Source organism: Malaclemys terrapin, chromosome 13 (genome assembly GCF_027887155.1).
Source record: "Malaclemys terrapin pileata isolate rMalTer1 chromosome 13, rMalTer1.hap1, whole genome shotgun sequence".
In the NCBI taxonomy this organism is placed as follows: Eukaryota; Metazoa; Chordata; order Testudines; family Emydidae; genus Malaclemys; species Malaclemys terrapin.
In genome coordinates, this window is record NC_071517.1 from 34,954,362 (window position 1) to 34,981,248 (window position 26,887).

General features: G+C 44.6%; 2 protein-coding genes and 1 pseudogene across 2 annotated transcripts; all 3 read right to left on the bottom strand.

Moving 5' to 3' along the window:
- Positions 1-10,060: 10,060 nt before the first annotated feature.
- LOC128848237 (olfactory receptor 5V1-like) lies at positions 10,061-10,990 on the bottom strand. The gene has a single exon (XM_054048099.1). The coding sequence runs from the start codon at positions 10,988-10,990 to the stop codon at positions 10,061-10,063; it is 930 nt and encodes a 309-aa protein (XP_053904074.1).
- An 8,331-nt stretch (positions 10,991-19,321) lies between these two features.
- Positions 19,322-20,287, bottom strand: LOC128847277 (olfactory receptor 10A7-like). Its single transcript, XM_054046666.1, has one exon. It carries the CDS (start codon positions 20,285-20,287, stop codon positions 19,322-19,324), a length of 966 nt encoding a protein of 321 aa, XP_053902641.1.
- Positions 20,288-25,074: 4,787 nt separating this feature from the next.
- Positions 25,075-26,007, bottom strand: LOC128847999 (olfactory receptor 6C76-like; annotated as a pseudogene).
- Between the last annotated feature and the right edge of the window lie 880 nt (positions 26,008-26,887).

Consider the following 26,887-nt stretch of genomic DNA (forward strand, 5'->3'; position numbering starts at 1 on the left):
GGCCAGCAGTGGGTGAGGGATGGGGAAGTGAATTAATTTATTTTGGTTTACACCTGCTCAAGTTCTGGTGGTATACATTGAAAATATGGGAACTGGGACTTCTTGACATAAATCAGGAGGAATTCCATTCACGCACATACGTTTACACTTGACAGTCTTCTAAATTAATTTGAATGGAAAATTAAATCCTAAGATTACATATGTGAATTAATGGGAATGTATGGGTGGGGAAATGAATAACCTCACATGTGTCAGTGAAAGGATAATGAAGTGAAGTGTGTGAGCCAGGGAATGATTGTTTTATTTGGTGGTGTATGTGCAAGGCCCTTTGTTTTCATTTTTTTATTTTGTAAAACATTTCCTGGAAATTTATAAGTGTTTATTATTAAAAAAAAAAAAGAAAGAAAGAAAGAAACAAAACAAAAAAGGTAAAAAATCAATGCAAATAAATTAACCTCACAGTTTCTGGGTAAATATTGAGGTTAATATTGGAGGGTGGGAGAACAGAAAAAAACAAATAGAGAAGTCAGAGTATAGGAAGTAAAAGCAGTTTAATGCTGTGGTTTATTTAATGAACAGTACATACACATATGCACATGCATGTTTGTGTGTGTGTGTATCTTCCACTACATTGCCTTCGTTTAACAGAAACTAATTTATTATTAACACAAACATCTATCTAATGTAATGTACTAGAGTTTCTTGACATAATCAGTATGTTCATGTTCTTGAGAGGTGCAAAATTCAGGTGAAAAATGGTAAAAAAATATAGTTTTTGGAAAATCTGGGAATTTTTCAGTAAAAATTGGTAAAAACTGAAAAAGAAGGCCCTTTGCATATGTTAGAGTAATACTGGGGGGGTTCCCTATATATGCACCTCCTCATGTGGAGTGTGTGTGTGTGTGTACCCATGCTTATGTGTATTACTGTATGTGTGTTTATCTCTGTGTCTCCCCCTGTGTCTGCATGTGTATCAGTGTGTGAGTGTTGGGAAACAAATGCTTGGTTAGTATTCATGTGTGACTGCTCTGTGCATGTGAGTTGTGAGTTGCTGTGTAACAGAGAGCTGAAGCCAGATCCTCAGCTGGTGTCAATGAATGTAGCTTCACTGAGGACAACCAGGTTAGCTGGTGAAAATGTGTGTGACAATCTAGCCCGACGTTCCAATGTCTTTCTGATTTCTCCCCTGTACCACTAATGTCCAGGCACAATTTTGCTCCACAGTGCAGTCACTGCAACTGGCTGATGCTAAATGCACCTCTTCCTAATACATCCATGGGGTCATCTGCATCACTGGCAGCAGCTGTGTATTGCCACTGTCTTAGACCTCTGTCCAGGCCTCTCTGTGAATCACTTGGTGGTCTCAGTCTAATTCATAGCAGCAATGGGCCTGAATGAAGCTTCCTGGACTTCAGGAAGTGAGAAAAAAAAAGTTCAGATCCAAATACCCCCAATTAATGTGGTGAACTTCAGAATCCAGAACTGAATTTCTCAGTCCTGGTCATTCGCTTGTCATTAGTTGGACAAGCAGCCACATGAAAACCACAATCCTGTGGACCACACCGCCTGGCCTCCTTACTGGCAGGCTCACAAGCCACGTTAAGGGACAATAGACATGGAGCGTGAACAAACTTCTGGGTTCTGACCCAGAGAAATGATTACCTTGAGGCACTTATGCAGCACACTGCCTGATGGGGTCGGGGGGGGGGGGCAATGACAGTGGGAGAAAACATGTGCACATGTATCTCCATTGATCTACCTAATCATCTCTTTATTTATCTCTTTATGAAACTATCCATCCATCCATCTGTCCATCTGTATAATCATCTGTCCATCCACCTAATTGTCTTTTTTTGCTGTCTGTCTATCCATCAAGATGTCTGTCAATTTTTTCCTCCTTCTGCTCTTTGTCCATCAAATTATCTACCCATTGGTCTGGCCAATTGTCTGTCTACACTTCTGTGAATCTGCCTTGCACGCTGTTCATTCTTCTAATCATCTCTCCATCCACCTGGCTAGAGGTGTTTACATTCCCCTTATCTAATTTACCACTAATGGACCCATCCCCATGGAAAGTGGACTTCAGTGGGCAGGGGCTGCTGAATGGGGACATGTCACAGTCAAAGGCATTACATTCAATTTAAAGATATATCCTGATTTTTGGTAACTAAGGAACATCCCTTCTCATTCTGTGCAGCTAATTTCACAGTCAAAGCAGGTGGGAATTGGAGCCGACGAGCCTTGCAATGTGACTAACACTGTGCAAAGGACAGCAGTGGCAAGGGGATAGTCTTTAACAAGTGCTCTGTTGGTCCCTAGTGACTGATCAGAGAAGTGGCAATGAACAGTCTGTCCATGGTGCATAAGGTGCTTGACCTTAAGGATGCAGCTGTTTCTATAGATCTGATCACAGACCTGGGACAGATGCCCCATTAGCAGGACCCTGATCAGTTTTATTTGGGATAAATTAATTTCACTGATTCTTTGCTCAGATAAAAATAATTTAAAAAAATAAAAGCTACTTCATTGTGTGCTTGTTAAAACCACCCTGATTAGCAACACACCTACTAAAATGAAATCTCTCCAATTAGGCATGCACCACCTGTGACTCTATAGAGATGTACGGGCGGACACACGGGTCATTAAAACTTCTCTTGCCTTAATCAAGCACTCTGAGGAAAGTTAAACCCAACTGAGACCTGGGCACTGGCTGGAGATTTAACAAACCTCTCAAGTAATTATGGGCCAAGGGCAGAAACAAAGTTACTCGTTATTTTAATGAGTCCCATTGAGGGCCATTAGAATGGAAAAGCTGCTGGGAAATGCAGGTCTCAGTGGAAGTCCTGTTGCGGCTGATTAGAAAAGAAAGTGAGAGGCATTGATTAAAGTTATACAAAGGAAGGGATGGGTCTGTTCCTATGTCAAGTAGCCCTCAATGGTTAAAGTGAAAGGGGTCAAGCCGTTCATTCCCAGCCCCTGTGAATGGTGATCCCTTCCTTCATAAATTCCATCAGACCCTCAGGTAGCGAGGGAATGTAAGGGGGAGAGATGACTGCAATGAAACTGACATGTAAACAAACCTCAGATTCCCACTAGGTTAGTGAAGACAGCCCGGCCCAGGTATGGTGAGCAAAAGGCAATTCCAGGTTTCTAGGCTCCTTTCACAGCTTTGGTGACATGCCTAAGTCCTGACTTACATTACCACTACTATTCCTGTCACAAACCTGCTCCCCTGCTCTGCCAACACATCAAAATAATGAGCTACAACCACTCTGTCATTGCTGTCCTACCCCAAATGCACACCGCTGACAATGCTCCTCAGTCCTGACCCTCTGTTAGTCAAGTTCATGCCCACCCACACACCCCTCTTTGAATTCACTGATCCTGATCCTTGCTAGCCCAGGCCTGCCATCTTCAGAGCTCCGGTATTTCTGCTGATTCGGACCTGCCAGTCCAGTCCTGGGACAGTGCTGAGCTGTCTCAATGCATCACAAAGAAGCTTGCACTTTTCATCTCCTATGCGTGTGCATGCACGCGCACATACACACACACTCTGCTATGCTAGTCCTGGACCCCACCTAGCTGCATCAAAGTACATTGGCCTTTACCTGTAACAGCCCCTATTATGCTTAACTTCCACATGCACATGGAACAACAAACCTATGTCAATCGACAACCCACGCCACCTGCCAAAATACGCCACACTGTGCAAAACTTTGATATTCATTTTGGCTGTGTGCACACACACACACAGATTGCAGTCCATCCAAAAAGGGCAGTAAGAGTACACACACACACACACACACACACAGAGAGCAAATCTTATTGCTTCCAGAAAGGGGTAACAAGACACACATACACACACTAACACAATACACATACACACTGAACAGGATTCATTTTTCCACCAGGGGCAGGAATCACACACACACACAAAACCTACTTCCCCCAACATGGCAATAACAGACAGATACACATGCACACTGAAACACTCATTCCATGCAGCAGGACACACACACAGGGAGAGAGAGAACAGGACTGGTTACCATCATCAGGACATAACACTGACACCCAGTGATCCCTGCACAGAGATGAAGGCTGATCTTGAGTTTAGGGCACTCGACCGGCCCATAGAACTCTCAGCTCAGTTCCTGGCTTTTCCCCTGACACTGCATGTGGCACTGAGATGGTGACTGAGGTAGAAGTTTACAAACCAAACCAGGCTAGGAAAATGTCAGTCTTAAACACCATGGACCAGACCTTCAGCTGGTAGAAAGTGGCCTTAGCTTCATTGGGTCTGTGACGGTGTACCCCATAAAGCTTCATGGGAATATGCTTATGAATGTATATATAATATAACTAGAATATGATTTATGCTACATATGCCATATAACATAACTCTGTAAAGGTTATGATCTACTGAATCTATTAATCCTATTTGTATGCATGTATCATTTTTGTATTCGAAGTTATGAATATTGGCTGGGCACTGGCTTGATTTTTAAGTAGCCTTTGTAAAGCATTTGGTCAGCTTCTTAAGAAAGGAATGCGCAAATGAAGTGCCCAATCAAGAAGCACTTAAGGGACAATGGCTCTTGGGAGGCTCCAATCCACATAAGAAGTCTACATGAGGACGTTCAAGGTAGCAAGTAAGCCATGGCTGCCGCCTGTAAAAACTGAGTCATGCATGGACATGTGACTTGCCCATGTGACTCCAAAATTCCATCTTGGAGCTGGACTTTGCATAGGAGAGAGGAGTGGGTCTCCACCCACAAGATAAAGTCTATTTAAACCTTTGGGAGTCCCCTCCATTTTGTCTTCAGCTGGTTAAAGGGATAGCCTCTCCGCCCCCACAAATACCTGAAAGAAACTGGAACGAAGGGCAGTAACTACAGGGGATGTGAGTGATTGTTGGGCCCAGACTAGAAGGAGACTAGTCTGTAAAAGGAAATTTACTGGAATTCCTCTATGGGTGAGGTTCTTATCTGTATTCAATTTTATTACTGTATTAAGCTTAGATTTGAGGGTTTTGTTTTATTTTACTTGGTAATTCACTTTGTTCTGTCTGTTACTACTTGGAACCACTTAAATCCTACTTTCTGTATTTAATAAAATCACTTTTTAAATTATTAATTAACCTAGAGTATGTATTAATACCTGTGGGGGGCAAACAGCTGTGCATATCTCTCTATCAGTGTTATAGAGGATGAACAATATAAGCTTTATACAGGGTAAAACAGATTTATTTGGGGTTTAGACCCCATTGGGAGTTGGGCATCTGAGTGTTAAAGACAGGAACACTTCTTTAAGTAGCTTTCAGTTAAGTCTGCAGCTATGGGGCACGTGGTTCAGGCCCTGGGTCTATGTTGGAGCAGACTGGTGTGCCTGGCTCAACAAGACAGGGTGCTGCAGTCCGAAGCTGGCAGGGAAAGCAGGGGCAGAGGCATGTGAGCTGGCGTTACAGCAAACCCTGCCAAGTGCACCATAGGGTTTACAGAGGCCAAATATCTTGGCTACATTGTGGGAAAAGGTCTGGTAAAACCCCAACTGAATAAGTTAGAGGCCACACAAAATTGGCTCCGACCAAGTCGCAACAAACAAGTCCAGGCATTCCTAGGTGTGGTGGGGTATTACCGACAATTTATCCCCAACTTTACCACAAGGGCAATCCCCCTGATGGAACTAGTGAAGACTCATGGACCTGATCTGGTGAGATGGTCTGACACTGAAGGGAGAGTGTTTGCAGACCTATGGACTGCCCTCTGCAGTAACCCTGTACAGATAACCCCAGATTTCACCAAGGAATATATCCTGCAGACGGATGCATCAGAAGTTGGGTTGGGGGCCATCCTATTACAGATGGTCAGGGAGAAGGAACACCCAATTCTCTACCTCAGCAGGAAACTCCTTCCAAGGGAACAAAAATATGCAGTGGCAGAGAGAGAGTGCATCACTGTAAAATGGGCCAAGGAAACGTTGCACTAAAATCTGCTCAGGTACAGATTTGTCCTTGTGATTGACCATGCCCCTCTTCAATGGATGCAGTGGAAAAAGGAGAAGAATGCAAGGGTGACCTGGTGGTTCTTATCCCTCCAACCTTTCCAGTTCTGTGTGAAACACAGAGCAGGGAGCCATCATGACAATGCCGATAGCTTGTAACATATGCACTGTCTGACGTCCCAAGCTGCCCAACCCCTTGGTGTTGAGCAGCAGGGAGGGATATGTGACAGACCCAGACCAGGGGGGTACAGGAGTCTAGTAGAAGGCAAATATACTGGCCACTGGATGAATAGTTTTCTGTTCCCTGAGTGATCAGAGCAGGGGCTGCGCTAGAGCAATCAGGAACCTGCTAGAACCAATTAAGAAAGGGAAGCTAATTAAGACACCTGGAGCCAATTAAGAACATACCAGAATCAATTATGGCAGGCAGGCTAATCAGGACACCTGGTTTAAAAAGGACCTCCCATCAGTTAGTGGGGGGTGTGCAAGGAGCGAGAAGGCGTGCTGCTGGAGGACTGAGGAGTACAAGTGTTATCAGGCTTCAGGAGGTCTGTTATAAAAGAGGATGGAGATAAATTGTTCTCCATTTCCACTGAAGGTAGGACAAGAAGTAATGGGCTTAGATTTAGGTTAGATATTTGGAAAATATTTCTAACTCTAAGGACAGTTAAACTCTGGAATAGCCTTCCAAGGGAAGTTGTGGAATCCCCAGCACTGGAGGTTTTTAAGAACAGGTTGGACAAACATGTGACAGGGCTGGTCTATGTTTCCTTGGTCCTGACTCATCACAGGGCTGGTACAGATGACTTCAGGAGGTCACATCCAGCCCAACATTTCTATGATTCTGTGATATGTTACCCTGTTAAACAGGGGACCATAAATGTTCATCTAGCCCCACTGCTGCTGTGGAGAGAGGGACTCTAGCAGTGGCCCAACTACCCCCTGCCTCTGGTGGAGTTTTAGTGCTGCAGTGAGTGTTGGAGTCCACAGATGCTTGTGTGCCGACACAGGAAAGGCTAACTCTGTGCCATGCTTCTCCATGGGTCACCTGGGGTGAGGCAGGCTCCTGGACTGTCTGCTTGGTACCATCGAGAAGAACTAGGGTTTAGCTTCACAAATTAACTTTTAGGTGCCTAGAAAACCACTGGGAGTCTGGGATTCACAAAGGTTGAGTTCAGCTGTCAGGCTTCCTGTGCAATGAGTGGGAAGCAATAGGTGCCTCAGAATGGGATTTGCAAAAGCCAGAATGCTGGTTGGGGAACCAGCTAAGGTAACCAATGGGAGATGACAAGGAGAGGAATGTGTGCTAATCCCCGCCCCTCTCAGGGAGTTCAACACCTAAGGTGATTTTTTGCAAGCAGGGGAAGGAGGAGCTCCCCCATAACTTTTAGCCTAGTGGTTATGAGACGCACCTGGGATATGAGAGACTCCAGATTCACATCCCCCATGCACCTGAGTGACAGAAGGGATTTGAATAGGGCTTTGCCACTTCTCAAACCACTGCCCTATGTGATATTCTGACAGGGGGCTCACTCAATCTCTCCTGTTGGAGTCATTCCAGTGTGGATAAATAATGAAAGTCATTGGAGCAGGGGGACTGGATTCTGGGTCTCCCAGCTGAGTGCTCTAACCACCAGGCTACAGAGTCATTCCCGGTCTCTCTCTGTCTGGCCTACCCAGAGCAGAGCAGGAATACTCCCTCTATATATGTCTCTAGGGAATTAGCACCTGCTCAGCTGTAGGCCTCTCTTTCCCCAAGGCCTCTTCTGCTCTAGCAGGGATGGGGTAGTCCCGCTTTGTCTGAGGATACCCTCCCCACTCCTGGAAATTCTGTGCTCAGATCAGGGCCCCAGAATGCCAGAAGCCTTCCAAATAAAAATAGACCCATGTGCAATGGAAAAACCTCACTGCCTTTTCTGAGCTACTAGTGAGGAGCTCAGGTACTATGGTGAGGGAAGTCATATAATTAGATTCATAGGCCAGAAGGGACCTTTGTGATCAGCTAGTCGGACCTCCTGTATAGCACAGGCCGGAGAGCTGCCCAAAATAATTTCTAGATATCTTTAAAAAAAATCCCATCTTGATTTAAAAATTGTCAGTGATTAAGAATGTACTGCAACCCTTGCTAAATTGTTCCAATGGTTAATTAATCACTGTAAAAACCTTATTTCTTGATGGCATAGATAGGATAGACTAGATAGATACTCAAGAATAATATTTTATTTTATGTAACACCCTTTTAGACAAAATATATCCCACACATTTTGCAGAGAAAAAAAATACATGTAACAGGATTAAATAGTACACAAAAGCAGAGGGAAATAGACATAATTAGTATAAGTTAATGAGAAATAAACACAGGCAAATGAGAAATACTATAACTAAACTTTTTTTTTGTCACTTTGGGCTTATCTATTACAAACTCTTGGCTGGGATTGGTGTGTTGGCAGAGCCCCGTAGCAGCATAGCTACACCATCTGCCTGATGACAAACCATGGCATCAGACACACTCTTCTCTCAGCATAGTTGCCTCTACATGATGGATTTTGGTGGCATAGCATGTCAGTGAGGGGCTGTGATGTTTTTCACACTCCTAGCCCACATAACTATTTGACAAACTTTGCAGTGTAGACCAGACCTTCCATAGCATTTCTCATTTAAAGATATTAAATGACTTTACAGATAAAAAAAGGTTGGGAAGTTTGTTTTTGTTTTTTTGAAGGAGGCTAACTCCCAATGGGAAATGGGCACCTAAATCCTGTTGGCTCCCATGAAAATCCAAACATCAGCCTTTGAGGGAGCTAGGCAATAGGGAATTTTCAATTCACCCACTACTAATATGCACCCATATCAGGGATGGAGCATCAAAGTTCTGTAACGAATGAAACACAGCAGAGGAGTTTACAGGCCTGTGGACTCTTACTCCTGTGAGTGAAGGGATTCATGTGCATTGGCAGCAGGGGAGAGGATGTAAGTCAACCAGACAATTATTCATGGCTGTGATTTTAAAAGGGCACAAAGAAGTTCATTGAAAAAAAAAATCAATGGGGGTTGGGTGCCTAATTCCCTTAGGCTCGCTTGGAAATCTGAGCCTACATGCTTAAGTTGTTGAAGGACTGGCCCCCCAATTTTTTTTTTACTCAAATGTATATCATAGAATCATAGAAATGTCAGGCTAGAAGGGACCTTGAGAGGTCATCAAGTCCAGCCCCCTGTGCTGAGACAGGACCAAGTGAACATAGACCAGACCTGACAGGTGACTGTCCAACCTGTTCCTAAAACCCTCCAATGATGGGGATTCCACAATCTCCCTTGGAAGCCTGTTCCAGAGCTCAACTCCCCTGAGAGTTAGAAAGCTTTTCCTAATAGCTAACCTAAGTCTCCCTTGCTGCAGATTAAGCCCATTGCTGCTTCTCCTACCTTCACTGGGCATGAAGATCAATTGATCCCTCTCTTCTTTAGATGAGCCATTAACACATTTGAAGCCTGTTATCAGGTCCCCACTCAGTCTTCTTTTCTCAAGACTAAACATGCCAAGTTTTTTTCACCTTTCCACATAGGTCAGGTTTGTAAACATTTCATCATTTGTGATACTCTCATTTGGACTCTCTCCAATTTGTCCATATCTTTCATAAATATGTAAAAGACATTCAAGGCACAAAGCAACTAACATTATGTTTACAAATGAAGGTTCAGTTTAATTGTAATGTTCTATTGTTGGATCCTTTCTCAGACTTTCCTAGTGATTGTCCTCCACATTTAATAATAACACTTAGCACCCCTATAAAAGCTTTCATCCATAGATATGAAAGCTCTTTGTAACAGTCCAGGGACTTCAACTCCACTGCTCCAATCCCTAGACCCATTCCCCTCCAAGACTCATCAAATATAACCTAGGATCTTCACTTCCAGCATCCCCCCCATCTCTAACCACTAAAAGCCACTCCCTTCCCAGACGGCAGAATAGAACCCATGAGTCCTGACTCCTAGATCCCATATGTTCTAGCTTACTACATCCCACTCTTGTAAGTATATACCAATGCCAGTATTCTTGATTATCTTAGAAGAACATTTTCCTCACAAGGATCTTTTTCATGGCTCTCTTCACATCCTTGTTCCTCAGAGTATAGATCAATGGGTTTAACATGGGGGTGACGATGCTGTACAGCAGGGAGATTAACCTGTCATTATCCAATGAGTAGCTAGAGAGGGGTCTAACATAGGTGAAGATACTACTCCCATAGTAGAGCAGAACTGCAGTGAGATGCGACACACAGGTGGAGAAGGCCTTGCTCCTCCCCTCACTGGAATGTATCTTCAGTATCCTTGAAACAATGTATCCATATGAAAGTCCAATGCACAGGGTGGGGCTCCACCCCAAGAAGATGCTCGATACCAGTATCATGGTGACATTGAATGAGATGTCTCCACAGGAAAGAGACAGCAGGGGTGGGATGTCACAGTAGAAGTAGTTGACCTCATTGGCCTCACAGAAGGGCAGGCGGATGGTGAGGAATGTGTGCAAGGCTGCATTGAGTATGCCACTCAGCCAGGAGACTGATACCAGCAGAACACAAAACTTCCTGTTCATGAGCAGCGTGTAGCGCAGGGGTTTGCATATGGCCACGTAGCGATCATATGCCATGGTGGCCAGCAAAACACACTCAGCACCCACAAAAAAGATGAAGAAGTAGAGTTGTGCTGCACACCTTGCATAGGAGATACTGCTCCTGCCTGAGAGCAGGTGTACCAGCATCTGGGGGAGAGTGGTGGTGGTCTGGCAGACGTCTAGGAGGGAGAGGTTTCCCAGGAAGAAGTACATTGGGGTTTGGAGACGTGGTTCCACGAAGGAGAGGAAGATGATGAGCATGTTCCCCAAGATGGTGAAGATGTAGATGATGGAGATGACCCAAGAGAGTAGGAAACGTAACCCCTGAATATTATGAAATCCAAGAAGGATGAATTCAGTTGGCATGGTTTGATTCTTCATGATCACATCTTCTCTTGGCTGCAGCAGAGAGGAGAATAGTCTATAAACAAGGAAAAGGAGTTACGATACAAGAATTTGCACATTTCAGTTTGGTCACTGGCAGAACCAGGAGTCTAGAATTTCTTTCCACTAATCCACTCTAACCATTAGATCCCATTTCCCTCTCAGATCCAGGAATATAGGCTAGACATCCTGACTCCCTGACCCTGATCTAACCCCTAGAACCTGCTTGCCTTCTGGAGATTGTACTAGATCCCAGGAATGTCACTGCTAGAGCACACCATTCCCAGGGCTGAGGAATGCTCATGGCTCCTAGACCTCACTGCTCTAACCACTACAATACACTCCCTCCCAGAGCCTGCAATACAATCCATGAGACCTGTCTCCAAGCCCCCTGTGCTATTCCCCACTCACCTGCCAAAACTTGGAATAGAAACCAGGAGTGCTGACTCCCAACCTCTGCTTCTCTAACCAATAGACCCTACTCACCTCTCATAGTTGAGAATAGGACCCAGGAGTCCTGATTCTGAGTCTCCCAAATCACTAAACAGTAGAGCTCACTCTTTCTGAGCTTGGGATAGAACTCAAGAATCCTTCCCTCATTGGTAGATCACATACCTTTACGAGTAACTGAAGGAGGACATAGGAAAGCTCCTGATTCACCGTCTTTGCTTTAACACTTAGATATGAGTCTTTCCCTTAGCCAGGGCTAGTGCTTGTGTATTGGAGAAAGTTGGTCCTTCCATGGACCATACTGCACATATTCAAGTGATAAATAAAGGATTTTAATCTTCATGGACTGTTAATATAATACTACAGTCAGAGGCATGGTACTGTGAAAACACTGACAGTGGAGAGACAGATTATTACCACAAGCTGGTAAAATATAAAAACAATCTAATCTTCATTTCTTTAGCTGCTATACATTTCCAGATTTCATTCAAAATAAACATTTAGAAAAGGATAATAGGGTAAGTATGAAATATATTTGCCTGTCAAAGGCATAGTAGGTTACAATGTCTTTCTACTAAAGAGCCAGATTCTACCCTCCACAAAAACTGTAAATTGCAATTTACTCAGACAGATTAAGAGACACAGAGAGATGCATGTAGATGGAGAGTGAATAAGTTGGTGAGAGAGAGAGAATGATGAGGAGTATAACTTATTTTTAATTAATAAAATATACAAAATATACAATCATTTTATTCTCTCTTTAACTGCTTTATATTTCCACCATGCAAAATATGTCAGTCCACTTAGTATTGGGATCCATTTGTTTTCAGTTTAGCTAAATGATAAAAATTGCAGTTTCTCATGATTGCATATATGAAATCTACATACCCGTCAATGGTGTGGTAGGTTAATACAAGACATTACAGAAAAGCCGTATTCTGCCTCCACAACACCGGAAAGTTTTGAATATTCCAACAGAGAGACAAATAGTCGAATAGATAAAGACAGAAAGAAACACAAAAAGAGAAATGGGAAAATAATATTATGACAAGAGCTAGCTACCCACCTGATTTGATAGATTCGATACCGACTGAGACAGAGATGATGGTGACGGTGAAGATGATGATGATGAATGCTTTTATTAAAAGCATTAGTAAAATATAGTAGTAAAATATAGAATCACCCTATATTTTATTTTGATCTATTTTATGTTTCCAGATTTTCAGCATACAAAGTGCCAGAGTCCAATTGATATCAGGATCCATTAGTTTTCTCCTTACCTAAATCAGAAAGATTATACTCTCTCATATTTTCAAGTTAGCTGTACATTCAGAAACAAAACCTAACATAAATAAAGTGTTTATATTCAAAATTTCTGTGCCCTTCAGACACTACAGAAGAGTGAAATTGTGCACCCCACAGCACCAGAAAGTTTCATATAACTCACTAAAGCGAGAAATGGTGACATTGATAGACTAGATAGATGAAGGAGATTCAAAACATCCATGAAAGAATGAACATCCAGAATCGTTATATAATAGCTACAGCAATATGTGAAATGCCTCTCACCTATCAGTTCAAAGAAATTCATGATGCTGGCTCTGCATTACTAACAACAGGGACCTTGAAGGAAAACTTAAAAATATATTCTTTAAAAGGACTCTTGAGAACACATCCCCAGAGCATTTGTGTTCAAAGATGAAGCTGGTTTGGGTGGAATTCCAGTGGGGAGGAGGGGGAATGGGAGGGAGATATTGTCAGTTTGTTCTCTGGTGAAATGCCTGTAACTGTACTGTGTAGTGGTGATGTAAATTGTATTTTGAAATAGTAGTGTTCATGTTGATGTACATCTATACCCACTGATATCCAAAGCCAGATTGTAGCTCTTTGGAGAGGAGCATAGATCACAGACATTTTTCTGGTGTCTTTGACACTTTCTGCAGAAATAAGCATCTAAGCCCTACAGATGGAAAATAAACTCTCCATATATGACCCTGATAAAGGACCCTGTAGGGCTGTGAGCAGAAAGAGGTCTTGAGCATCTACAATTCTTAAGGGTCATTTGGAATCCCCAGAGAAAAATATCTGTTCTATCATCATTTAAATCAATAGATTTATGCCAGGGATGAATTTTGGCTCCATTACTTCTCAGATAGGGCGATGACTCTGAAACCTACTGATGACACACTGGACCAGATTTTCAAACTGGGTTTACCTAATGGTAAGGACTGAGACTGGGATTTTCAAAGAGGCCTAAGGGAGTTAGGAACCCAGCTAGCTTTGCACTATGTCCAATGGAAGCTGGATGCCTAACTCCCTGGGGTCCTTTGAAAATCCCAGGTACAAATTTTTATTTGAGCAACTTCATGTCAAATTCTACTTTGACCATTTGACAGCAGAAACTTAAAGCGCTTATTGGATTTGGGGTAGAGTATGGTATTTTAGTTGGAGTCTGGAATATCTGTATGGTGTGAGCACAGACACCATTTGCCTTAGCCGAGAACTAGAGAATGCCCTCCTACCATAAGATCCACACATTAACTTTGTCCTACAGTCTATCCTAGACTGCTCTGGAAATCGGAGGACCAAGAACTCTATGAATTCAAATCACCTCCACAGCTGATCAAGCTTCAGTAGCATGCCACCACTTTTCCCCATTCTAAATTGACTCCTGCCCCTCTTTCAGGAAGAACCACGTATGCTTTAGGGAGACAATAGGACTTATAATTTAGTCACACATCACAGGATACAAATAACAGTTAGATATAATAGTGTGAGGTGCTTTACAAAATTTTTAGTTAGGGGTGAATTGGAGCCTAGAGAATTTAGTTTTGCCTTGAACCTGCAGGAAGGGAGTAACACCCCCAAATAGAATTTAGCCATGATAGCAGGGCTGACAAAAGAATTTGGCAAAATTCTAAGCAACTGAAAACAGGAGTGTAATGGGGTTGGGGTTCTCACCCCTAGCAAGGGCCATTGGTCGAGTGTGTACAGGCTCGCACTTTCTCTCCCTGTAGCCCTCCTTGGGCTCAGGTCCTTAATTAGTCCCATAATCTATCAATGGTCTTGGCCTTGGTGTTGAGCCATACTCCCAGGGCTTTTCCCGGGAGGCAATGTCCTCACCTTCTCTGGGCACCTCAGGCCCCAGGTCTCTTGCTGGGCCACTAAGGAGTTCTGTTCCCCTTCTGGGGTGCCTCAAACTCCAGGCTACTACTCCCCCAGCGGCTAATGGGGGTGGGGAACCCAGGCCCGCCCACTACTCTGGATCCCAGCCCAGGGACCCTGTTGATAGCAGCCATCCACTGTGTCCCTTTATCTAAGTCATACTGCTGCTTTAATTCCCTGGGCCACGTCCCTACAGCCCCGCACCTTCTTCACACTTACCTCAAGACCTTGTCTGAAAAGGGTCCCAGCTACCAGCCTAGAGCTCCTTCTCACTCCCTCATCCAGCCACACACCATCCACACTCCACCAGTTCCAGCAAGGAATTGACTCATTCTGGCCCTGCAGCTCTTCTTTTACTAGCCTGCTGGTCCCTGATTGGCTGTGTCCCACATAGCCCTTCTAGACAGCTTGGCGGAGCCTCTCCACTGCCTTTTTCAGGGACAGGGTGTGGCAGGGCCATGGTGTGGCAGGGCCATGAGGTCTTGTGCAGGGGGGCAGTTTGTAAAAGGATGAATTCTTCTGTTGGCCTAGCTACCATTTCTCAGAGAGGTGGATTAACTACCTCAATGGATAAACTCCTTCCACCAACAAAGTAAGGGTCTATGCAATAGCGACACAGCTGCAACACTGTAGCTGTAGTATTGACATGTGCATATCTTCATTGGAGCAGGGATTGAAACCTGGGTCTCAGGAGAATGCATTAGCCACTAGGCTATAGAGTTATTCCCACTCTCTCTATACCCTCTAGCACTCTACAGAGAGAATTGCTAGGACATTTTCCTGGGATACCCGCGTTCCACTCCCTGCTCCAATGAAGATGTCAGTACACAGAGTAGAACAGCTTCAACAGAAGAGATTGAGAGAGTCCTTTGAGCACAACTACCAGATTAGACAGTGTAACGGTGTTGGGACTCATCCCCTGGTGCCTCCTACTGGTTGTGTCTGAGAATTAGCTCTGTCCAGTGGAGCGCCTCCTCCTGGTGGTGTCCCATCCATTGTCTCGCCCTCAGTTGGTGTCTGAGCCCGCATTGCTCTCCGGCTTGCGGCGCCCTCTTCCTGACCACTGCCCTCCAGCAGTGCCCCTTAGTCCATCTACACCACCTTCTGGGGAGAGGAGGGGGTGGTAACAAGAGTCTTTGCACCAGCCTCAGCGGCCTGCCACAACCCCCAAGTCTAGCCCCTCTTATGTCAGGGGGCAGGTTGCAGCTTGATTCAGCCACTGCTCCATGGCCTGGGGCAGCACAAGTGGGGGAGACCCAGGCCCGCCCGCTACTCTGGATTCCAACCCAGGGACCCTCTAATGGCAGCCTCTCGGCCCTCCTTCTCTCCCCTTGCCTTCAGCCTTCCCTGGGTTACTTCCCCTCTGACCCCATCGCACCCTCTAGGCCCTTCTACTCCGGGCCCGCAGTTTGGCAGATATCAGGCTGAAGCTCCACTCTGCCTCCCTGAACCTGCCCAGCACTGCGCTGTCCTGGGTGCTGGTCTCCTGCTCAGAAGACAGACCTTTCTCCCTGAAGGTCTGGGACAGACTGACTGCTCTTTCACTGAGCAGCCTTTTTGGTAGGGCTGAGCCTGGCCCTGATTGGCTGCCTCCAATCAGGTCCCTGATTGGCTCCCTATAAGCCCTTCCCCGATTGGCTCCCTGTCTGCACAGGTGCACTGGCTTGCTTCAGCCCACACCTTCAGGGAGTGGGGCCATCTGCTCCACTACAGACCCCCACAAGTGAGATACCTGATGGAGCACCAATTTTGTAAATGCCACTGGGGAGTTTGCATGAGTCAGGGCTGAGCTGCTTATTGGTGTCAGTAATTTGATGGCTTCCCACAGGCCCACTGGCAAAAATGTAGGCACCTCTTGGACTTTACTGGTGGAAAGTTAGGCACCTGAGGACATTAGACAACTACAGGGCAAGGTAGCAGGGGTTTCATGAATGTCAATGGTGTCTAAATGTTGGCCTTAGGAACCTAAGTTAGGCAGTAAGGCACCTAAATCCTCCCTGTGAATCTAGCCCTAAGTCTTTAGATGGTGTGGTGGCAAAGAAAACCTAGCAAATATGACCTGAGTGAAACCCCTGTGGCAATGCCTGCCTGAGTATATAGAGAGCCTGAAAAAACAGCTTGGAAGTGTGAACTGCCTCATTTATTTTAATGGGTGTTGTTCCAACCTGGCCTTGACCTCCCCCTGGTCAGACATCAGTCTGTTGTACTCAGACCCAAACTATGGTTCCCACATGATTCTAACCCATCTTGGTCTAGATAGTGACTGGTCACTGTCCCTAGCTCTGGGTCACTTTCATGCATATTGCCAGGTGAGGACCCCATGCATGACACCTTTCTTGGGCAGTGGGAGTCTGCAGTCCACCTGTCTTAGACCACAAAACAACTGACTCATTTCTTCCATCCACCAGTTACTTATACCCATTCCTCCTCACCTGACAGTGGGAGCCCAGACAAATCCTTCAGGGACAATGCAGCAGGAAAGGAAGAGACGCAAACACTTTACAACACAACACCAGAGGTACAGAATTTAGGAAAACAACATCCTCAAGGCACCCCTCTCAGTCTGATCTCACCACCCCTGGCAGACCTGGTTCTGGTCAGCATCCTCAGGAGATGCTGAGTCTCACAGCCACATCCTGTTTCCAGGTGCTTTTGCTCAGGGAATTTCCCAGCTCCAAATTGTACCCCTGTTTGCTTCTGTGTAGGGAGTCAATCAAATTCTGCGGCCCTGCCAGCAGAAAACCCATTGTTCCAGGATAGAAGAATCAGTATGTGTTGATGGCCAGTGATGGATCTCTCCCTGTGAGTGATTTCCAAGGCATCCTGCACTCTAGCAGGGGCAGCAGTGCTCAGAAAAGACTGATGCTGTCAGAATGGGCCGCTTTTTCACTAGCATCTGGATGTTCTAAACCAACAAGGAGGTTACAATGGAAAACAAAGGTCTCAATGAATAATCACAAAATTGCTAAAGCACATAGGCATGCTATGTCACCAGCCCTGTACAAATCTAACTCTGCGTTCATAAATTCTTTGTGAGTGAATTTCCCAGGTGTTTTTATTTTTGTTTGTTTTTTAACAGAAAATGCTGTTGGTAGGAGATTAGAAGTCATTTAGGCAGTTGTAGTTGTCAGACATTCATAGAAACGTAGGGTTGAGAGGGATCCCAAGAGGTCATCAAGTCCAGCCCCCTGTGCTAAGACAGGAACAAGTAAACTTAGAGCAGCTTTGCTAGGTGTTGTCCAACCTGTTCTTAAAAACCTCCAATGATGGGGATTCCACAACCTCCCTTGGAAGCCTGTTCCAGAATTTAACTGCCCTTCTGGTTAGAAAGATTTTCCTAATCTGTAAACTACATCTCCCTTGCTACAGATTAAGCCCATTACTTCTTGTTTTATCTTCAATGGACATAGAGAACAATTGATCACCTTCCTCTTTATACATACTTGAAGATTGTTGTCAGGTTCCCCCCTCAGTCTTCTTTTTTTAAGACTAAACCTTTCTTCCTGTCAGGTTTTCTAACCCTTTGATCATTGTTGTTGCTCTCCTCCAGACCCTCTCCAATTTGTCCAAATCTTTCCTAAAACATGGATGTAATAAAATACAGACCAGACTTTAAATGTGATCTGCCCTTCTGGATGCCTCCTTTGTAAGCTGCCCCTTTCTGAGACCCTTCTCCAGTCCCAGGAGTGAACCCCGTCCATGTGGTCAGCTCATGCCTCTACTTCTCTCTGGGGTGGGATCCTGAAATCCAGATGCACTTCAACGGGGTCACCAGTTTCCCCCTTCATGGGTGCCAACCCCATTACCTCTCAGGTCCAGATGTGCTTGGACTCTGCCAAAGTTCCCCTTTGGGTCCCTGTGGTCAGGAATCATTTGCAGTGACACAGAACCAGAAGTATTTGTCTAAAACATGCACAGTGCTTAGAGAAGCAGATTTTTAAAATAACAAAATGACCTATAGGACCCATTGTCGTCCTTACATTTGGCATTCCCCTCCAGCCCCCTGGTAGACATGACCCACCCTTGGTGTCTCCTGTTCTCTCTGGGCACCAAGTTACAGCTTGACCACTGCAGTTGCTGCCTCTCACTCTGTCCGTCTGACTTTCTTCGCCCTGATGGCTCTGTGTCTTTTTGTCAGGTTCCAGCAGAGCTGACCACTTCTTTTTTAACCCTCCAGGGTCTTTTCATCTCAGCCCTAGCCTTAGGAAGAGTAAAACATTCTCTTATGGATGGTACCAGCCAGGTCAGTTCTTCCCCAAGTTGATGACCCAGCCCATTGTTGTCTTAACCCTCTGAAGTGGGAACCTCACAGGCTGAAATATTTGAGTCATTGTTTTATCCTTCATGGGTTCCTTAACAGCACACTTTACAACCTCCTTTGCTTTAACATTACACAGTCATAAATCACAGGGTTGGAAGGGACCGCAAAAGGTCATCTAGTCCATGCCCAAAGGAGGACCAATCCCCAGACAGATTTTTGCCCCAGATCCCTTAAGGACCACTCAAAGATTGAACTCAGAATCCTGGGTTTAGCAGGCCAATGCTCAGACCACTGAGCTATCCCCCAGATAGACGGCAATATAGTATTAAAAAGTGAAATGAAATTATACATCATATTGTTAAGCAATAATACAGATATTTTCCCACTTTGAGACACCTCCCAAGTTGAGATACTTTAATGGGGCTCAATGATCAGAAAAAAAACAACTGTATTTATGAGAACAAAGAAATGTTACTCCTAGTCAAGAATTTCCTCAGAGCCTCCTTGACTTCTTTGTTCCTCAGGCTGTATATGATTGGGTTGAATGCTGGAATAATGACCGTGTACAACAGGGCAAGGGCTCGATTGGTGTCCACAGACACATTGGAACTGGGCCTCATGTAGGTGATAAAGCCGCTGCAGTAGAATAAGATGACTGTGATTAGGTGTGAGGAGCAAGTAGAGAAAGCTTTGCGTCTCCCCTCACCTGAGTGCATCTTCAGAATGGTCCAGATGATGCTTGCATAGGAGATGATGATTAAGATTAAGGGGACTATTGTGAACACCACAGTGAGGAAAGAAAGAATGGCATTGATGAGTGATTTGTCCGTGCTGACCAGCCTAAGCACTGAGAGGACGTCGCAGAAAAAGTGGTTGATTTGATTCGGCCCGTGGAAGGGTAAAATGAATATGGCTTCCGTTTGCTCACATGCCACCAACTTGCCCACGATCCACACCACAGCTGCCAAGCTTAGGGTGACCTTTCTGCTCATGATGAGCGAGTAACGCATTGGGTTGCATATGGCAACGTACCGGTCATAGGACATAACAGTCAGCAGGCCACACTCTGTGCTGCCAAAGAAAAGGTAGAAGTACATCTGGACTGCACAGCCTAGGAAAGAGATAGCCCGCCTCTCTGAAAGGAGGTCGGTCAAGGTCTTAGGGATGACCACGGAAGTGTAGCAGATCTCCAATACTGACAAGTTCCTGAGGAAGAAATACATGGGGGTGTTGAGGGCCAGGTCAGCAACCGTGACAGCGATGATGAGGCCATTTCCTATCAGTGTGAAGAGGTAGATGAGTAAGACGATGACAAAAAGAAGGGGCTGCAGATGCTGGAGGTCTGAGAAGCCCAGGAAGATAAAGTCTGTCACTGCAGTTAGGTTTTCTTCCATTGCTCGGTCCTGTTGAGACCACATAGGTATTTAGATCCCTCTCAGGGGTTTGCATGGTATCTCATAATAGATAGATAGATAGATTAGATGATTGTGTGAACACAGATCAGGTGTTCCGTCTCTTGGATCTTACTCATCTCTGGTTGGCGATTCTGACACCATGTCCCACACTCACCTGAGCAACGGACATTGGTAGTTGCTGTGTCCACTCCAGAGGGGCAGTTGGGCCACACCTGAGTGCTGTTGTGACCCCGTGCACTTGGTCACAATGCCTGGAGTGGGGGGCTGGGGACATCCCCCAGGACAGGCACTGCAGGAGCCCCGACTGCAGGGTGAGTCATGGACACACACAAAAAGTCATGAACAAATGGGAAAATCACAGTGTCTGTGACTTCTTTCCCATTGTGACAGACATGCAGCCCTACGAATGATTATTAAAGAGCACCCGCACATTTGTTCCCACTTCCTTACCTCACACGGTGCCATCCCATTAATGAGAATGAGATACCAGAGTGTTGAGAGAAAAAGCACTAGACAAACCAACAATAAACAGCCTAGACACATGGCTCGTCTCGTCTAATCTTACACTTCACTGCCAGCTAATGTGGTTAGATTTACCTCTCACGTTACTGGAACTCAGCTGGACCAATTTCTGTTCTTCTAGAAAGATAAGATTCTCCGGTGTGTCTGTGGGACTCTCAAATCTGGGTAAGACGAGAGACAATCCTGTAGATGAATATATTGTAGGTGTCTTTGAAAATGACATTGTAAATAGATAGAGTCGATAGGCAGATAGATGAATCATTCATTACCATTAGTCACCTTGATAGAAAGATGTTATGCATAATACCTTTGAGAAAACAGAGAGAAAGAAATTAAGAACAATTCTGTAGATTAGATACATAAGAGTAAATTAGATTGAGTGATTAGATGAGAGGGAGAGTGAAAGAGGTTGTCTATTTTTCCTTCAATTCTGGAGATAATTTAGGTGTTGATGATGCCATAAAATGAACTTAGGGTCATAATAGTAAAGAAGGAAAATGCCTCAGACTGTCCCACAAATACCTTACTCTGAGCAGTCAAAACTTCCCACTTCTGAGCAGTTCCATCAGTTCCGAAACTGACTTATCTTGACAGAAGCTTCTCTGCTAGTGAATCTCAGACGTTGATCCTTTCTGTACTGTTCAGTGACCACTGGGATAAAATCCCCAGGGTTCTCTCTGACTATGGGTGCCTGGGAGTATTAGTAATTGTATTCTGTTTGTAAGCACTTGGATCAATTAAATCAACTCAGCAATAAAGAAACTACCATTAAATTCAGTGATGGTCGGATCCAAATTGCAGTGTCAACTGTACTTGTTGATAAAGGTGAGAATATTGGTTTACTGACAGTTCACCAAGCATTGACCGTTGACATATTCTTCATCATTATTAAGATGTATTTGTTGCAATAAGGACCTAAGCCCTTAGAGCCTGGAAAATTTATATAAGCTTCTCAGGAACAGGCTCCTGAAGGACATGTAATAAAGATGTATAAATTGTATCTACAAATGTCAAGAACAAATATAATTGATAGGTAGGCCAAAAGCTTTTAGCAATAATTGCCAGTGATCTCAACAGCATAGATCTTGGTGGAACTAGTGTGAGATCTGACTAGTCTTTAAAGAGACATGGTGTTCACTTCATCATGATCTCAACATCCAACTTGGAACACATTGATCTCCATTGTTGGCACGCTCAGGATGGAGCTGAGAACTCACTGGACCATGGGTAGTTATTAACTCCCCTCTCATCCCTTGAATGAGTTCTTAAAGACAGAGTTGAGGCACACTGGTCAAGAGTGTGTGTAGGGAAATTCACAGGGCCGTTTCCAACCTGTGATAGATTTACAGAAAGCCAAGAACAGCATCCTCCATGGATGTCAGCTCTTCCCACCATTAATTTATAAATCTCCAGTTCAGATCTATCCCCTGGCAGGCGTGACTCCAATTTGTTATCACATGATGGCTACTTGTTGTCTCATGTGAAATGTATGCAGTGGTTCTCAGACCAGCTCCCAGTGGACAAGTCTCCATCTCTAAAATGTATTCACCAACAGCCTTGGAAATAATTTTCAAACTTCTTGGTAAATTCATCTCAGTGGCCAAGGGCTAGTGGTGAAATTCACTCCGGTGTCATTCACAAGCCATTCCCATTGGGGGTAACTTTCAGTGTGAACTGGACAATCATCTCCCTTTCGCTCCTTTGAAAATCCTAGCCTAAACCTGCAAAGGCCTTGAGTGGTGCACAGGCCTGGAGTGTATTTGACATGGAAGGATCATGGACATTGAGCTAGCCTGGGACACCTGGATGCAGGCTCCCCAAGGCTGGACTGAAGCAGGTTAGTGGGACAGTGTGCTGGAACTGTCGGTACTTCAGCCTTAGCCTGAGCTGTTTGATGAATCACTGGAGGAACTCTGTCCTCATGTGCAGAGTTGCATTATTGCCTTGTTTTATAAGGGTTTTCTTCACCTTCCTCTCAGATATCAGATCTTTGCAATTGACAAAGTTATGACACTGATGGCAACAGTGTCAGCCTTTAGAGCCAATCTTTTCTTGCCCATGATTTTCACCAATCATGATTATTAAGAAGAGGCTGTATACGAATAATAAAACCTCTGATTGATAGATATGTTTGTGAATAACATAGTAAGGACACTTCTCCAATGACATGAGAGAAGTCTGTTCCAAGAAGATCGACTGTTATAGCAGGTAGCTGAGCATCAGTTTTTCTGGGTTCAATTCCTAACTCTGGGAGAGGAGTGGGTGTAGCAGTTAAAGTGTGTGGGGTGGGTGTCTTGGCGGCAGATGGGAGTCAAGTTTTTTAGAGAACAGGGCACATCAGGGAGCTCTCTCTGAGTATTTATGTATTTCATAATCTCTCTCCTCCTTCCTGTGGAGGCCAACTGTATTCTTTAATTGATAGCTCTTCAGTGAAGGCACCAATTTTCAATTATACCCTTATTATGGGCAGATCAATAGATCCCCGGTCTTTATTGGATCATCTGAGGATTGATATCACTCCCTACATGGTTGTAGACTTGGATTTTCAAAGGAGTCTGCTGGACATAGGCTCCCAAATGCAATTCAAAACCAAGAGGAGTTGGGTGACTGACAATCTCAGCCTTTATTATTTTAGCCATATCATCAAGGTCTACAAAAATGACTGAGTGACCATAGGCTGGTGGACAGAGTCTGTGATGGTTTCATTCCCCTGAAGAAAATCTCAGTTTTCAACACTCTGGGAAGCACTGAGGAAATGGATTCTTATTCTGGGATATGATTCCATTAAAACACAAAGGCGAATACTCACAATCATCCAACTCCTATTGACTTTGAATGGCATTTGGGAACCTCCTCAATTAGAATGTTGTGAAAATCCAAGCGGGTTGTCAATATAGTTATGGAATACACATCTTGCACATCTTGATAAATTTCTTCACACCCCTCCCGTCAAACTTTTCACACTCCAGATGTCAAAATCGGTTCTCGCCCCTCAGTGCTGGTTGGTCAGGGGGCAGTGCTAAGAGATTTGTTGGGGGCAGTGCTAAGGGGGACATGATGTAGGTCCTGCACCCATTGAGCATGTGCTCTGGGGCACAGGCAGGAACTTTTGCTGGTAGTTCCTCCTCTCCCCTTGACCAATCAATACTGAAATCCAGAAATCACAACTGTCAATATCTCCTGAAACCATGCTTCCCAGGGCATTTGTCATGAGTGTTTGGTTTTATCTCCAGCCCCCATGACACCTTCTGCATCCTGCCCACACTCCTATCTGTCTGTTGGCTCCGTGCAGGTCCCATGGGAGTGTGAGCCAATTGGTGGGGCCTTGTGGCAGTGGGGCCCTCAAACCCCAGACCAACCTGAGAAGGTATATAGGTCAGAATCCTGACCTCTAGTCAGTCAAGTGTTGACAACTTTTGCATCCCCAAACTATTTTGAAAATCACCACCTCAATAGATAGAGTCAATAGGTAGATAGATGAGTCACTTATTTCGATGACAAGTATCAGAGGGGTAGCCGTGTTAGTCTGGATCTGTAAAAAGCGACAAAGAGTTCTGTGGCACCTTATAGACTAACAGACGTATTGGAGCATAAGCTTTTGTGGGTGAATACTCACATGCATCTGACGAAGTGAGTATTCACCCACAAAAGCTTATGAAACTATACGTCTATAAGATGCAACAGGACTCTTTGTTGCTTATTTCGATGAGTTAGCTTGAGAGAGATCATGATGCACAATCCATTTCACCATGATTGCACCATCGCACTGCCATAATATGTTTACCCCATAACCACACCTACATAACTGTCATGTATTTCATAGTCTTTATTATTTATTATTTGTATATCAGGATCAACTAGGATCCCCAGTAATAGACCAAGACAACATGGGCTAGATTCACAAAGGGACATAGATGTTCCGGTGCTGATAATTGAAGCAGCTGATTTTTAGGTACCTAGAAATTCAAAGGGATTCACAAAGCCTCAGTTTAGGCACCCGGCTCCCTACACAATGAATGGGGAGAGGTAGGCACCTAAAAATGGGATTCACAAAAGCCAGCATGCTCAGGGGTTGCTCATCTAGGCTAGCTAATGGGAGATTCCAGGGAGGTGCCTAACTGTCAGCTGTGAACACTTTCTTGGGGTAAGGCACCAAAGGTGTTTTTCGCAAGAGGCCTGGGGAATGAGAAGGATGACTCATTCATCACTCTTAGCTCAGTCATTTGGGTACTCAACTAGGAGGTGGAATTTCAATTTCCCCCTCTGCCTTAGGAGAAAAGGGATTTGAACAGGGAACTACTCCTCCTCAGGGAATCTTTCATCTGCTGGTTCCTCATGCTGAAGATGAAGGGGCTCATGAGAGGGGTCACCACTGTGTTGAGCAGGGCCACCAGCTTGTTGAGCGAGGTGTCGCTGCCCGAAGGCCGGACATACATGAAGATGCAGCTGCCGTAGCCCATGGTGATGATGATGAAGTGGGAGGAGCAGGTGGAGAAAGCCTTGTTGCATCCTGAGAGGGATGTTATCCTGAAGATGGTGGCAACAATGTAGGTATAGGACACCACCGTCAGGATCAAGGAGCCCAACAGGATGGCGGAGGAGGTCATAAAACTCAGCAGCTCCACAAAGCTCGTGTCCACACAGGACAGCTTGACCAAGGCCAAGCTGTCGCAGAAGAACTGGTCGATCTGGTTGGCATTGCAGAAGAGCAGGGTGATGATCAGGATGGTGGGGGTGATGGTAGCCAGGAACCCCATTGCCTACGACCCCACCACAAGCTGGAAGCAGTGCTGAGCATTCATGACCATGGTGTAGTGCAGTGGGTTGCAGATGGCCACATAGCGGTCATAGGACATAACGGCCAGCAGGACAAACTCGCTGCAGCCCAGAAGGAAGTAGAAGTAGCACTGAGTGATACAAGCCAGGTAGGAGATGGACCTGTCACCCGTCAGGAAGCTGACAATCACCTTGGGTAGGACAGAAGATGTAATAAGGATCTCCAAACAGGAGAGGTTCCAGAGGAAGAAGTGCATGGGGCTGTGGAGGTGACGGTCTAAGAGGATGATGGCGATGATCCTGATATTGCCGGACAAGATCAGCAGGTAAGAGGCCAGGAAGCCAACAGCCATGAGGCATTCCAGATGGTGGGGGTAGAGGAAGCCCATGAGGATGAATTCAGTCACGTTGGTTTGGTTCCACATGGGTACATTGGAGCTATCTGTGCGGGGTAGAGGGAGGATGGAGAGAATAGGGAATAATGTGTCAGATGAACAGGAGAAAAGAAAAGTAGAAAAACAGAAGAGTAGAGAAGAGGAAAGAAAAGATCAGAAGAGAACATAAAAGGAAAAGGAAGAGAGATAAGGAGGAAAAAATGATAAAATGTAGAGGAGGAAAGCAAGGGTGAAATAAGAAAAGTGAAGAAGACAAAAGAACAATACAGGAAATAAAAATTTACCCTGTGGGCAAAGGCTGAGATGGGAAGAACAACAAGTCAATGTGAGCAGGGAAGGGAAGACAATGAGAAGAGGAAACAAATGGCAAACAGAATAGGAAAGAAAAGCAGAGGAGAGAAAAGCCCAAAAAAGAGCAGAACTGGGTGGAATTGTTTCCCTGTGCAGATTTTTGACTTTTTTAGAGGTGTGGGGGAGAGAGGGGAAGAAATAAGAAAAGTTTTCAGCTGAAAACTCTTCAACTTTCTGATTTTTATTTTCTTAATGAAAAGTCAAAAATTGTCCACAGAAAGCAGACACTTACCACAAAGTTTTTAGTTTAATTGAAACCCCCGCCCCTTTTTTTTTTGGTAAAAAAAAAGTTTTGATAGAAATATTTGGACTAGGCTTAAAAATAGGGAAAGAACGAAAAAAGTAAAAAAAAAAAAGAAAGGAGAAGAAAAGTTAAAATAAAGGAATAGAGAAAAGCAATAAAGGAAATGAGAGGGTGAAAATGAAAGTAGAGAAATGAAGAATGAGAATAAAAAGGAAAGTAGAAAAAAGATAAACAAAAAACGTAGGAACCAAAAAAAAAATCAAAGTAAAAGGAAGGAAAGAAAAAAAACAAAAAAAGAAGGAAAAAAAGATGAGT

What these genes read in the sequence shown, in the direction of transcription:
- LOC128847277 (XM_054046666.1), bottom strand. Translation starts at nt 20,287, where the DNA reads ATGTGGTCTCAACAGGACCGAGCAATGGAAGAAAACCTAACTGCAGTG.
- LOC128848237 (XM_054048099.1), bottom strand. Translation starts at nt 10,990, where the DNA reads ATGAAGAATCAAACCATGCCAACTGAATTCATCCTTCTTGGATTTCAT.